At 44.1% G+C, this 13876-nt stretch overlaps 1 protein-coding gene across 6 annotated transcripts in view; it reads right to left on the bottom strand.

The window, feature by feature from the left end:
* The window catches only part of TMEM40 (transmembrane protein 40), a 30288-nt gene that overhangs the window by 14344 nt on the left and 2068 nt on the right, over nucleotides 1–13876 (bottom strand). For 2 of the 6 annotated variants that reach the window (XM_036030778.1, XM_028518959.2), the window contains exons 2-3: nucleotides 1191–1271; nucleotides 406–549 (exon numbers count right to left, since the gene is read on the bottom strand). In XM_036030778.1, the coding sequence (XP_035886671.1) occupies nucleotides 406–549; nucleotides 1191–1271 (225 nt within the window). Of the gene's footprint in view, nucleotides 1–405; nucleotides 550–1190; nucleotides 1272–11987; nucleotides 12060–13876 lie in introns of those variants that run through there. The other 4 variants (XM_036030782.1, XM_036030779.1, XM_036030781.1 and 1 more) reach the window with 4 other exon arrangements.

Raw genomic sequence — 13876 nt, 5'->3', positions numbered from 1 at the left:
AAGGATTTGAACCCAGACGTACTGACTCTGATTTGAATGGACAGACGTACTGACTCTGGCACCAGAGTGCGCTGGGAAAGCTCAATGTCACTTCACATGAGATGCAGCCACTTAAGGGGTTATTCAGAAGGCATGAAGAATAGTCAAAAAGATATTCTAAAATAGCAGGGCCAAATGTAGAGGAGAAGACAGCAAAAACTTTTAAACCATGGACAAAATTGTCTATACAATTTAGTTATAACCTTGTACATGTTATGTGTACAGACGGCAGGCCCTGGAAGGGTATATGGAAAAATAGAGCTGAAGTATGAAGCTGGGAGATTATGGGGAATGATTTTCCCATGTAAAGGTTTTCCTGGATAATACAAGATTATATATACGTGTATATTTAAATCTTTGCTATACCTGAGGCAGAGGAAGACGATGAGGAGGAGGAGGAGGAGGAGGAGGAAGAGGAGGAGGAGGAGGAAGAAGACTTGTCTTTCCTATACTGTTTTGGAGAAAAGAGTCTGGCCTCCCCCTCTTGCTTCTGGAGATCTGTCTCTCCATCTGGGAGGAACACAGAGACAAGGATGAGTGCTCCCTGCCCTTCCCACCCCAGAGACCACCAAGGCCTCCTCAGAGGTCTGTCTAGACTTGGGGAGCCAGGAGGGGCTGGTTTTTCCCAGATACTCTTTCCAAACTCCTAAGGCCAATCGAAGGTGAAGAAGACCCTGGCTCTAGGCAGGCCCAAGGCAGAAATTTCTCTGAATGCAGAGCTCAGAGAGGGGCGTTTAAGGGCCCTGTCCTGCCCTGAGACCACTAGACTGAATAAGTAGTTGCCAGTTTAGAATTCTCTGTAAATTTTAGGGGAGGTGGGATCAGATTAAGCCCTAAACCTTCCTATCTCCTAATACAGCACAAGGCAGGACCCTCCCCACCTTCTGGGGACCCTCCCTAGTGGTAGTCCAAGCCCACAGAGATTTCAGGAGCAACTGAGGGTTCCCACAGCTGGAAAGTGCTAGAGGACAGACTGGATCAAGCACATATACGTGTGTGCATGTGTGTAAAATCACTTCTTTTCTAGAGGTTCAACTGTGCCTTGAGCCATTGTGCCACACATGCTAAGCAGAGTCTTCTTCAGTTCTACCCACTGCTGGATTCCACCTCCCATGTGGCTTTGCCCAGAGGGCCGGAGGAGGCAAACATACGGTCTGTTTCTTCTGTATTTCCATGAACTCGACTGTGGCCTTGAGTCTGGGAGGAGGATCCTGAAGTCTCCATGGCCTTCCCTGGAGGAATAATAATAGCAAGTAATTAATATCACAAGTAACTAATAATAATAAGCAGTTAATATCCTTAATATATGAAGAGCTTGGCACATAAATCAGAAGAGGAAAATGCCCAGCTTAAAAAGGTATAAGAAGAACAATTTACAAAAAGAGAAATATACAATTAGGAAAATTTGAATAATGATCTTTTGACAATGTAGGAACTTACCAGTATTTTTCAGACTATAAGACGTACCCCCCAAATTCGGGGGAAAGGGGGTGCGTCCTATAGTCCAAATGTAGCTTACCTGGCTCAATTGGGGGTGGGGGGAGCGGTGGCAGAACAGGGTCACAGGTTATTAAATATTTGACCACATTTTTTGCTTCAAAATTTTTTTCCTATTTTCCTCCTTTAAAACCTAGGTGCGTCTTATAGTCCTAAAAATATGCTACTTACTTTTAAAAAATAGACTTAGTTTTTAGAGCAGTTTTAGGTTCAGAGTAAAGTGTAGTGGAAGGTATAGACTTCCCATATACCTCCCATCCCTGAACATGCCTAGCTTCCCCATTATGAACATCCTCCACTAGTATTTTTTTAGGTGTGATTTTTTTTAATTTAAAATACTTTATTTATTTATTCTTACAGAGAGGGGAAGGGAGGAAGAAAGAGAGGGAGAGAAACATTGATCAGTTGCCTCTCGCATGCACCCCAACAGGGGGACCTGGCCTGCAGGTCAGGCCTGTGCCCTGACCAGGAATCAAACCAGTGACCCTTTGCTTTGTGGGACAGTGCCCAACCGACGGAGCCACATACCAGTCCGGGCTTAGGTATGATATTTATATTGAGATGGTATTTATTTGATAAAATTATATGATGTCTGAGACTTGCTTTAAAATAATTGTTGGGGTAGTTGGAGGGCATCGGTGGGGGTCCAAAGAAACAATCACCACCATCAGTCTATAGTTATTGGAGCTATATCAAAATACAGTGTGTGGTTCTCACACACAGTGTGTGTGTGTGTGTGTGTGTGTGTGTTTAAAACACACACAGAGGTATAATTGGCATATAACATTATATTAGTTTCATGTATGCAACATAATGATTTGGTATTTGTATGCACTGCAAAATGATCACCATAATAAGTGGTGGTATTATGCCTGTTTTTAGTTTCTTATTTTTATTTTGCTATTGTTATAATAAAATAACCAATAATTTTTCATTACTTAAAAATGTAACATGCCACCTTACATCAGTATAGCACTTAATGGTTTTCCAAAGGACTATGTGTCTATAATTCCATCTGAGCCCTATCACAAACCAGTTAGATAGGAAGTGATTAAGTACCCTTCACATCTGAACTGCAGTTTCTAGAAAAAAAAAACTTCCCAAAAGATTGTTTCATGTGACCCTTATGATAACCCTGCAAAGTAAGTTCTATTATCGCCATTTTACAGAGGAGAGAACTGAGACTCAAAGACATGAAATGACCTGCACAGGTTCGGACCCAGAACCCATGCTCTAGTTAATGTAACCCAAAGCGCTGGTCTGGGGCACAAAAGTGCTCCAAGGCCACCATGGAGTTGGGCCTCCCTGGAATGGATGCAGAGTGTCCCTCGGGGACAAGGATCACACCCACTTGAGAACCACTGGTCTAGACAATATGCTGGTTATAAAAAATTTTGTATTATTAAATTTTTTTGACAAACAGAAAAGTAGGCAATATGATTGAAGCAAGATGTTCCCCTGCTGGCTTTGAAGATGGAAGAAAGGGCCAAGAGCCAAAGAATGCAAGGAATGCAGCTCCAGGCCTGGCAATAGATTCTCTTCTAGGTTCACTGGAGGGAGCTCAGCCCCGATTTTGGACTTTGATCCCCAGAACTCTGTGTGTGTGTGTGTGTGTGTGTGTGTGTGTAAAACACACACAGAGGTATAAGTGGCATATAACATTATATTAGTTTCATGTATGCAACATAATGATTTGGTATTTGTATACATTGCAAAATGATCACCATAATAAGTCTAGCTAACATCCATCAATTGCCACACATAGCTATAAAGCATTTTTTCTTTGATGAGAATTTTTAAGATCTTTTCTCTGAGCAACTTTCAAATATACAATGGCAGTCACCATGCTGTACTTTATAGCCCCAGGACTGACTTATTTTATGACTGGAAGTTTGTACCTTTTGACTCCTTCCTCCATTTTGCCTACCCCCCGCCCCCTGGCAACCACCTACCTATTCTCCACACCTACAAGTTTGGGTTGTTCTTGTTTTAGCAGAGAATCTAGTCTTAACCCACCACAAGACCCTCACAAGGCAGTATCTTTCCCTGATGTCTCAGAGCCAGACCAGCTGGGTTTGAATCCTATCTGCCACTTCCAGCTATGGAAGCCGAGCCTGTCACTGAACCTCTTTCTGTGCCTCAGGTTCCTCATCTGTAAAATGGAGACAATATTAGTGCTTACCTCCTAGTATTGTTGTGAAAATGGCATGAATTAAAACACATGAAGCACTTAAAACAATGCTTGGTACAGAGCAAGTGTTGAATAAATGCCAGCTGAGATGATGACCATTATTAAGACAGGGGGCAGGGTGAGAGCAAAAAGACAGAATTTGTGCAGTGGCAAGAGCATGTGCTCTGGGGTCAGACTGACCAAGGGTCCAAACCCACTCTGTCACCTGTGCATGGGATTGGAGTCCCCATCTCTAAGCTCTATTTATCACAAATGTGAACTAGTGATGGGAGAGGTTTAGGGAGGAAAGAGGGCTGGTGCCTGCCCTTAGTGGCCTCTGAAAATGTGAGTTTTGTCTTCTCCAGGCCTCCTATTACCCTCAGACATTCGGTGTCCAGGTCCGGCCCTGCTTATCCCCCATCTTCTATTACCCTCTTTCTAGAATAAAAATTCCCATTTTGCAAGGCAGAATTCAGCTAAGCATTAGGTAGTCACTAGCCAAGGAAACTGACTAATATTCAGGTATTAACTGATAACCATAAGCCTCCAGGGCGTATCTATGTTTTGAAAAAAAACTCTGCACAGAGCAGGTGTCTAGTACATATTTCTTGGCTGAGATCATCTCTAAGGGTGGAATTTCAGGTAGAGTGGAGGAAGGGATTTATCACACATATTAGGGAAGGAGAGCTTTTGGCTGATGCCAAGTACACCAGAAGTTCACCCAATTGGTCCTCTCTCTTTCCCACCCCAGCTGTCTATATCACTGGGCAACCCCCAGCCACACACAGCATTTTCAGGTCTCCAGACTTCCGTCCAGGCTATTTTTCCTATTGTCACAATTGTATCTGACCTTCTAGGCACAGCTCAAGTGACACCTCCTTCATGAAGGCCTGTGCTGGTTGCCTGACCAGCACCCTTCCTCCTGACCCCCACCCCATCAGCTCTTCTCCACCCACCACCCTTGGACTCCTTCCTGGTAACAACGCTGCAATTCATTCTTCCAGCTCCAGTCAGATACTTGTTTTTCTGGCCTTTCTTGTAGCTGGGGGTAACCATGTGACCCAGTTTCAGCTAATGAAAAGTTAGCAGAAATTTGTTGGGGTTTGGGAATAGTTTTGCTTCTCCTGACAAAAGAGGGCAGCAGGGCTGGTGCTGTGCCTTGTTTCTCCTTCCTCCCCTGAACACTAATGTAATGGCAGGAGCTACAGAGGCCATCTTGTGACCTAGAGGAAAAGCCAGAGCAAATACAGAGATGTTGTTGAGCTACTGAGCCCTTGCCAGCAACTGCCTGCGTTTTTGTTATTTGAGAAAAATAAACCTTATTTTATTTAATCCTCTGTGGTCAGAAGTTTTGGCATTTGTATCTGAACACAGTTCTGACTGCAACACATTCCCTCTTACATCCCTACATTAATTGAGCACCAACTGCATGCTAGCACTGGGATACTGTGGTGAACAAGTTGCAGCCATTCCCTCAAGGAATTTCAAGGCAGACCTGGGGGCTGTTTGGAACCAGGGGCCAAATCAGAGCAGAGTCAGTCGGGGAAGTTTCCTGAAGGAGGGGAGGTGGGTGTGAGTAGGAAGGGCAGAGGGAACAGCGTGCAAAGGCACAAAGGCAAGGAGCCATGGCCCACATGGGAAACAGTTGGCAGGAACCAGCTTTAAAGAAGAATGGGATGTGGGGAGGCCCAGAGAACACCCCTACCCCATCCCTCAGCACATCACTCCCCTGAGCCTTAGTCAACTCTGCCTTCTAGCAGACTCTTCTTCTTCAAGGCAGGGCACCTTGTTGCAAATCTCCAGAAGCCACCATTTCTATTCACCTTTGGATCTGTGCCCAGTGCTCAGCAAGAGGTCTGATATACCCAGGATGTGTCTCTTCCACTAGATCACAAACCCAGCCAGGGCTAGGGACTGAGGCTGATTTATGTATGTGTCACCGAACCCTGCACAGGGCTGGACAGAAAGAAAAAATGATGATGATGATGATGATGATGATGATGATGATGATGACAATAACAAATAAGTGCTTACTATCTGCCAGGCAATTATCTAAGCACGTTACATGTATTAGCTCATACATGCCTCACCATAGCCCTGGAAGGGCTCACTGTGGTTGTGCTCAGTTTATAAAGAACACTGAGACACAGAGAGGCTGGGAAACTTGACCAGAACCACAGAGCTAGTAGGGGGCTGAACAAGGATAGCTGCTCAGTCCATGCTGGGGGCTGGAAGGACTGAAGCTAGGACCTCTTCCCAGGCCCTTGTCATTTGTACCAGGAAAGAGGCAGTCATGGCAGTGTTATGCAAATAGCGCTGACTTGGTGTATATTTTGTCACTGGTGGAGCCCTGAGCAGGTGTCCTCACAGCCCAGGCACTTCCTGGGGCAGTTCTTCAGCACACCCCATCGGGAGGACCTGGTAGGACCTATCCTTGCGCCACCCCTCCTTCGCCCATACTTCTGCTATGAGAAAAGATAAATAAAATTTTTATAGTTTAAAACTCAAGAATCAGTGTGCAAGGCAACACTTAACACAAAGGACAGAGCACTAATGATGTAACATCAGGCACTGGCAGAGGGATGGCTGGGAAGGGCTTCTAAAAGCTCAAGTTCAATACATGCATGACCCATGGACATGGACCATGGTGAGGGTACTGACAGTGGGAATGGGGGGCAGGGTGGGTGGAGGGGGGAGAAAAGGAAAAATTGGGACAACTGTAATAACATAAACAATAAAATATTTAAAAGGAAAATAAATCCTCACATTAAAAAAATAAAAAAAATAAGTAAAAGCTCAAGTTCAGTGCATGTGATTTTGAGCCAAGATGGACCACAGGCAGCTGACAGAGAAATGAAGAAAGAAAGCACGAAGAGGAAAAGGAACATGGCACATTCCCTGCAATCTTCTTTCATTTGTGCAAGTCTTACTGATTTTATGCAGGGAAAAACCGAGGTTTAGATAGACAAAGTGATTTGTCCAAATTCTCCCAGCTTACAGATGGGCTCAAATCTGACCCCTGCCCTGACAGAGAACCCTCATCCCTAGCCCTAGTTAGAGGCTTCCAGGGCCCCTCTTTTGGGTGGCCTCTCATTTGAGGCTGATCCTACAAGAAAATGGACTAACTTTTTAGTACCTTTCTCCATAAAGCCCAGCCCTGCTGAGTCACTGGTGGTGCCACAGCCTCTGCACCCACAGGTCTTGCTAAACTGGATTTCCCCTACAGTTCAGCCCAGATTTCCTAAGCTCCTGCTGTCACAAGGGCCTGGGCCCAGGGCAGGAGGACTATTAGGAGACAGTGAGCCATCATAGCCTCACAGCACTTTCCCTGCCCAGCTCACTTGATCCTCATGCTAACCAGGGGGAAGGCAGGGTTGAGATTATTGTCCCGTTTTACAGATGGAAAATCTGAGGCCTAGAACTAGAAGAACTTGCACAAGGTCACATAGCAACTCAAGGGCAAGGCTGGCTCTAGAACACTCTCTTGATTTGAGGGCTGCTTATCTTTTCCTGGTGTCCCTTCCTGGAGGAGGGGCTGAGGCAACTAAGACTGAGTTGGATTTCAACAGGTAGCACAAGGCAGAGTGAGAGAAAGATGTAGTGGGGGGGTTGGGTGGCAGTGGGCAGTTGAAAGGGTAGGAGTCCCCTGAGGCTGGGGAGATAGTCCTGGGCCTTGAATGCCAGGCTAATGGTCGAATTTTTCTGCAAGTGCACTATGAGGAACATTCCTCCAGGCCACAAATGCGGGGCCAGTTCAGTTCACCAAACCCAGGGCAGGAACCGGGTGGGGGTTGTGGGAAGCGGAAACAGCAGCTGGGAGGGGAACAGAGCTGACAAAGAGGTGGGAACTTGTTGTTTTTGCCCACCTGGCATCAAAGCTCCCTTCTTCTGGTGATTACACCAAGGGCGCAAGTTAGAGCCCTTGAGAATCTCCTCCAGCTTCCCAAGCCTCCCAAACAAAGCATGCACCTCAAACATGCAGACACAGGTTCAGGGCAAATTGATGGTACCCCCTCCTCATGCTTCTCCGATATGGAAATTCTGGAGGGGTCCCTGCCCTTCACCCAGGTTAGACCATCAGCCTCTCCCTCCCAGGAATCCGACTTGTGACACGGTGACATAAAGCCTGAAATCAGCCTGTGCGGGTCTGCCCAGAGACAGGGTCCTGGAGAGGCTGTCCTCTCGTTTCAGGCCCTGACCATTGTCTGTGCTGCAGTCTGGTCCTCAGCAACTCCCTCTCTGCTGTGAGACCCCCATATCCTCCCAAGAAAGTCCTTTTTTGGTAGCCTGAGGTAGTTTCTGTTACTTGCAACCAAAGCATGTTAGTTGAGACTAATGCATGGGGAAGGCTCTGAGGTTCTAGGCAGAGCAAAGCAGGGCTGGGGACAGAGGGGTTCACAGATTTCACTGCAACCTCCAGGGCGAGACATGGGCAGGGCCCCAGAAGTCCTCCATACGAGGTGTTGCGACTCAACTCCAAGCTGGGTTAGGGACTTCCGCTCTCGGGTCCTTTATCCCCCTCCCTGTAACCACCTAAGCATCAGCTGCCCTGAAGATCTTGCCCTAGAGACTCCTACCCTTGTTGAGGGTGAAGGGCATGTTAGACCTGGTTCAGCTCCTCATTAGTTTTCTGTTGCTTCTGTAACAATTCCCACAAACTTAGAGGCTTAAAACAACACAAACTGAGTGTCTCACAGTTCTGTAGGTTAGAAGTCCACAGTGGTCTCGCTGGGCTAAAATCAAAGCATCAACAGGGTTGCTTTCCTTTCTGAAGGCTCTGGGGGGAAATCTGTTTCCTTGCTGCTCTTTTCATTTCTTCTCCTTCATCTTCTTCTCTCCCCCCTTTCCCCTCCTCCCCCTTCCTATCCTTCATTTTCCTTGCTTTTTCTAGCTTCTAGAGGCCACTCACATTCTTTGGCTTGTGGCCCCTTCTTCCACCTTCAAAGCTGACGATGTCAGGTGAAGTCCTCCTATTGCACCACTTTGACCTCAAACTTCTGCCTCCATCTTCCACTTTTAAAGATCCTTGTGATTACATTGGGCTCACCCAGATCATCCAGGGTGGTCTCCTTATGTTAAGGTCAGCTGATGAATAACCTTAATTCCATCTGCAACTTTAATTTCTCTTTGCATGTAATCTATCATAATCACAGTTTCCAGGAATGACTATACCTTGGGGGGCTATTACTCAGCCCACTGCAGTCTCTGACCCCCATGCCTGCCACAGCTTGGGTCCCTGCAGGTGTTTAACATCTTCCTCCCTAAACCAGGTTCCCTCTCTGACTCTACCACTATCCTGGGACCCTAAACTCCAAAGGCAGGAAGGAGGCAGGAAGGATGCTCTGACTCCTTCTTCCCCAGTCAGTTAAAGCCCAAACTTGCCTTATTTTCTCTTCAAGTGGTTTTGGTTTCTCTACTCCCATTGTGTCCCTCCCAAGAGACTCTGTAAGGTGAGTGAGGGCTTTGTAGATGGTCATAGCTATATTCTTATCCCAGCCCCTCAGCTGCCTGTCTCCTCTTAGCCCCAGTTTCTCATCTATAAAATAGGGTATTAATATCTACCCCCCAGAGTGTCATGGGGATTAAATGATATTGTGTCCATAACAAGCTTAGAATACTGGCACTTAATAAGTAAGACTTTCCCCTCCCCTTTCCCATGCCCAGTGTTTCTCAAATTTGGCTCATGACCAGATTTCCCCAGGAACACTGTTGATAGTGCCAATTCCCAGGAATCTCTCCTCTGGAGGTTGTCATTCAAGGGCTCTAATATTAGGAGCAAGGTTAGGGGTAGGGTGTGGCTCAGGGAAATTTCTATTATTAACAAGAATACACATGCTAGGGTGTGGGTATGGTCTACTCAGACCCCCAGGACCTCTCCCCTGAGTGTTACAATAGTCTAACAGTAGGCTTGCCTGCCTCTGGCTTCCTCCTCCATACATACTGCTGGGTTGCCCTGGGCTTCAGTTTCCCTATAAGTAGAAGTTGGGCTGCACTCTACAAGAGCCTTCTAACTGTGACATTCTAGGAGACTAATGCTTCCCTCTGATTAAGGTCTTCAAGATTTATCCACTCAATCACCAAAGAAGATGATTATGTGCTGCTTGGGCACATAAAGCCACCCAGCCAAGACTGAGAGACACAGGAGTTCTACCTAATACATAGAAACAAACACCGGGAGGCTGCCAACATGAGGAAACAAAGAAACATGTCCCAAATGAAAGAACAGGACAAAATTCCAGAAAAAGAACTAAACAAAGTAGAGTAAAGCGATCTGCCAGATGCAGAGTTCAAAACACTGGTGATAAGGATGTTCAATGAACTTAGTAAAAGAATAAATGAACTCAATGAGAACTTACACAAAGAGATAGAAACTATACAAAAGAGCCAGTTAGAAATGAAGACTGTAAGTACTGAAATAAAGGATATGTTAGAGAGAATCAAAAGCTAATTAGATAAAGCAGAGAACTAAATCAGTGATTTGGAAGAAAACGTAGTTGAACACACCCAAGTGGAACAGCGAGAGAGAGAGAGGGAATCCAAAAAAAGTGAGGATAGTTGAAGGGACCTCTGAGACAACATTAAGTGTAACAGCATTCACATCATAGGGGTATCAGAAGGAGAAGACAGAGAACAAAGATTGAAAACCTGTTTGAAGAAAATAACAACTGAGAATTTCCCAATTTGGTGAAGGAAATAGACATACAAGTCCATGAAGCACAGAGTCCCAAACAAGACGAACCCAAACAGGACCACACCAAGACACATAATTAAAATGCCAAAGGTTAAAAACAAAGAGAGAGTCATAAAAGTAGCAAGAGAAAGCAGTTATGTACAAGGGAGCTCCCATAAGACTACCAGATAATTTCTTAACAGAAACTTTGCAGGCCAGAAGGGATTGGCAGGAAATACTCGAAGTGATGAAGAATGATGACCTACAACCAAGATTACTCTATGCAGTGAGGCTATCCTTTGGAATCAAAGGACATATAAAGAGCTTCCTAGACAAGAAACAGCTAAAGGTATTCATCACCACCAAACCAGTATTACAGAAATGTTAAAGGGACTTCTTTAGGACTAGGAAGAAAAAAGACAAAAAAATTGAATTAAATAGCAATAAATACATACCTGTCAATAATTACTTTAAATGTAAATGGATTAAATGCTCTAATCAAAAGAGATAGGGTGGCTGAGTGGGGAAGAAAACAAGACAAACATATATATGTGTGTGCTGCCTACGAGTGATTCACAGTTGTAGACACACAGACTAAAAGTAAAAAGACGGACAGATTGGAAGTTACAAAATAGTCATGGGGATGTAAATTACAGCACAAGGAATAGAATCAATAACATTGTGATAACTACATATGGTGCCATATGGATACCGAAAATATTGGGCAGAACACTTTATCAAGTATACAATTGTCTAACTACTATGCTATACAACTGAAACCAATACAAAACAATACTGAAAGTAAACTGTAATTGAAAAAGTAAATAAATAAAATAAAGGGATACAAAGATTTTTAATGCAAATGGAAATGAAAAAAAGCTGGGGTAGCAATACTTATATTAGACAAAATAGACTTTAAAACAAAGGCTATAACAAAAGACAAAGAAAGACATTTTATATGCACTAGTCAAGGTAGGGAAGCATATTAAGTGTCCATCAATAGATGATTGGATAAAGAAGATGTGGTAATATATGTGATGGAATATTATTCAGTCATAAAAAGGATGAAATCTTACCATTTGCAACAACATGGATAGACCTAGAGGATATTATGTTAAATGAAATGAGCCAGACACAGAAAGATCTATGATTTCACTTAGATGTGGAACTTGAAAAATAAGAAGTGCAAATTGGCAGTTACAAAATAGTCACAGAGATATAAAGTACAGCATAGGAAATATAGTCAATAATATTGTAATAATCATGTATGATATCAGAGGGGTGCTAGACTTACCAGGGGGATCACTTTGTAAGTGACATAGATACCTAACCACTATACTGTATACCTGAAACTTATATAATATTGAATATCCACTTAATTGAAAAATAAAAAACAAAAACAATGTATAATTGAAAATTTAAAAAAATTCTTTAAGTCATAAAATGCTGAATATAAGAGCTCAGAGAAGTAATGTGAAGCCGGAAAAGATTCTTTAGCATCTTGATCTTCCCTTTAGAAGATCTTCCACTTATTCACAGCCCTTCATTTTCTTCTTCAGCACCCTCCCCCTTCCCACTCCAGATTCACCTTACCCTCTCTTCCTCCCCCACCTTCTCAAGATGGCAGTCTCTCTCTTCCTCTAAGCTATAGTTCTACAGAGGTGCAGCCAGGAGACCAAAACTGAGCCCCAGATAAGAAAACAGACTTGCCCAAGACCACACAGCAAAAAGCCTGGATATGAACTCAGATCTGAGGCTGAAGTCCAAGCATGAGGGAAATAAGGAACATGCCACAGTTTCCACCTCCTCCATCATTTTGTCCCAAGTTTGGCCAGGCAGTTTAATAGTGAGAAAAGAACCCACACTGCCCAGCCAGCTAAACACAAACTAGATGGACCTGTCATGAATCTGGGTGAACCTTGTGGCCTCAGAACACCCAGGGATGCAGCCAGGGCCTTGGTTGCCCCTGAGGAGTGCAGGGTGGTATCTGGGCTGAAATGAAAGGATGTAAAGGGACAAAATTAAGTTTATGCAGAAAGAGGATGGGTGGGCCCAGCTTGGTTAGAGGTTTTTCACACAGAAAGACCTATGACTGTTAAAAGATAACTCAGAGAGTAGGTAAGTAAATGTTAGCACAAATATCTTATCTAGTGTTTAGCACATAGTGGATACATACACAATCAGTGTTTATTAAACTGCAAAGTAAGCCAGCAATGTGATAGAGCTACAAAACAAAGCTAACACAGCCTTAGGTATACTAATAGAAGTACAGAGTCGAAGAAGGTGACCCACATCTCACTATCCCCATCCTGAGTTCAATCCTGGGTCCTGCACAGAATAGGATCTGGACAAACAGAGAGAATCCAGAGGATGTGGGGGTACAGAGACCACATCCAACTGAAGTGGCTGGTGGAGCAGGGTACTCAGCCTAGGGGTGAGCACTGCATGGACAGACCTAGTCACTATCCCCAAGTCTCTGCAGGACTCCTTCAGGACAGGGAAACAGGTGAGGCTATGAGCCCAGAGGGAGGGGTGAGGACCTTGGGGAGCCACCAGGACAGGTGCCAGTTCACTATACAAAAAAATTCTTAAAATGACATCTATTTGGGGGTGGTCATGAACACCTATCATGAGAGGTAGCAAGCTGAGGAATGGCTGGGATTGGCTTAAATGATCTTAGCTCAGAACCTATTAATCTCTCAAATGAGAATCTTCAAAGTACAGGAGGAAAATATTAGTTCATCTATTTCTACTCACCTTTTAACTTAAAATAGTGAATAGTATACAGTTGAATTCTGATGTACCCCTTGGCCATAAGGCCCCAGTGGCCAGTGGGGTTCCCAGAGAACAATACAGATGGGTCTGCTGTGGTCACATTCTCTATTTTCTACATTCAGCCCATTTTGACATATTGTGGTGTACTTGTGTTGGGTTGGGTATGTTCAAGGATCAAACAATACAGCTTTAACTGAATCAGCCCCCATAACATGGACAAGTGGCTTCAGAGTCCCTGCAAAGGAACCTCAAATGGAGATAATTCTAATCTAGAAAGTACAAGCAAGCAGCAGGAAATGTGAGAGACAGGCCCACCCTTACCCCTAGTCCAAGACCTTCATCAGCCACGTTACCACGATGAAAGCTACAATGAATGGGATCTATCTCACACACAGTTGCTTACCGAAATAATAATAATAATAATAATAATAATAATGAAAAAGGAACTTCCATTCTCTATCATCAGTGAGGAAATTCACTCTGAGTGCATGTTGGGCCTTGAGTCATTAGCTAATGGTCCACAGTACTTGTATATAATTTCTATATCTATAAATATATATATGTTGGGGGCACCTAAAGCATTTTTTTGGAGAAGAGTGTGCAATCAAAAAGTGTGACCCAGCTACACACTGGGAGATGCTAGTCTCTGTTTGGGTTTTGGGGTCTGATCAGATTTATTTCAGATTTAGGGACCAAGAAAACTAGGTGGCAGTGTGCCATCCAAT

The sequence above is a fragment of the Phyllostomus discolor genome, chromosome 7, assembly GCF_004126475.2.
Source record: "Phyllostomus discolor isolate MPI-MPIP mPhyDis1 chromosome 7, mPhyDis1.pri.v3, whole genome shotgun sequence".
In the NCBI taxonomy this organism is placed as follows: Eukaryota; Metazoa; Chordata; class Mammalia; order Chiroptera; family Phyllostomidae; genus Phyllostomus; species Phyllostomus discolor.
This window is presented reverse-complemented; position numbering and strand designations above follow the sequence as displayed.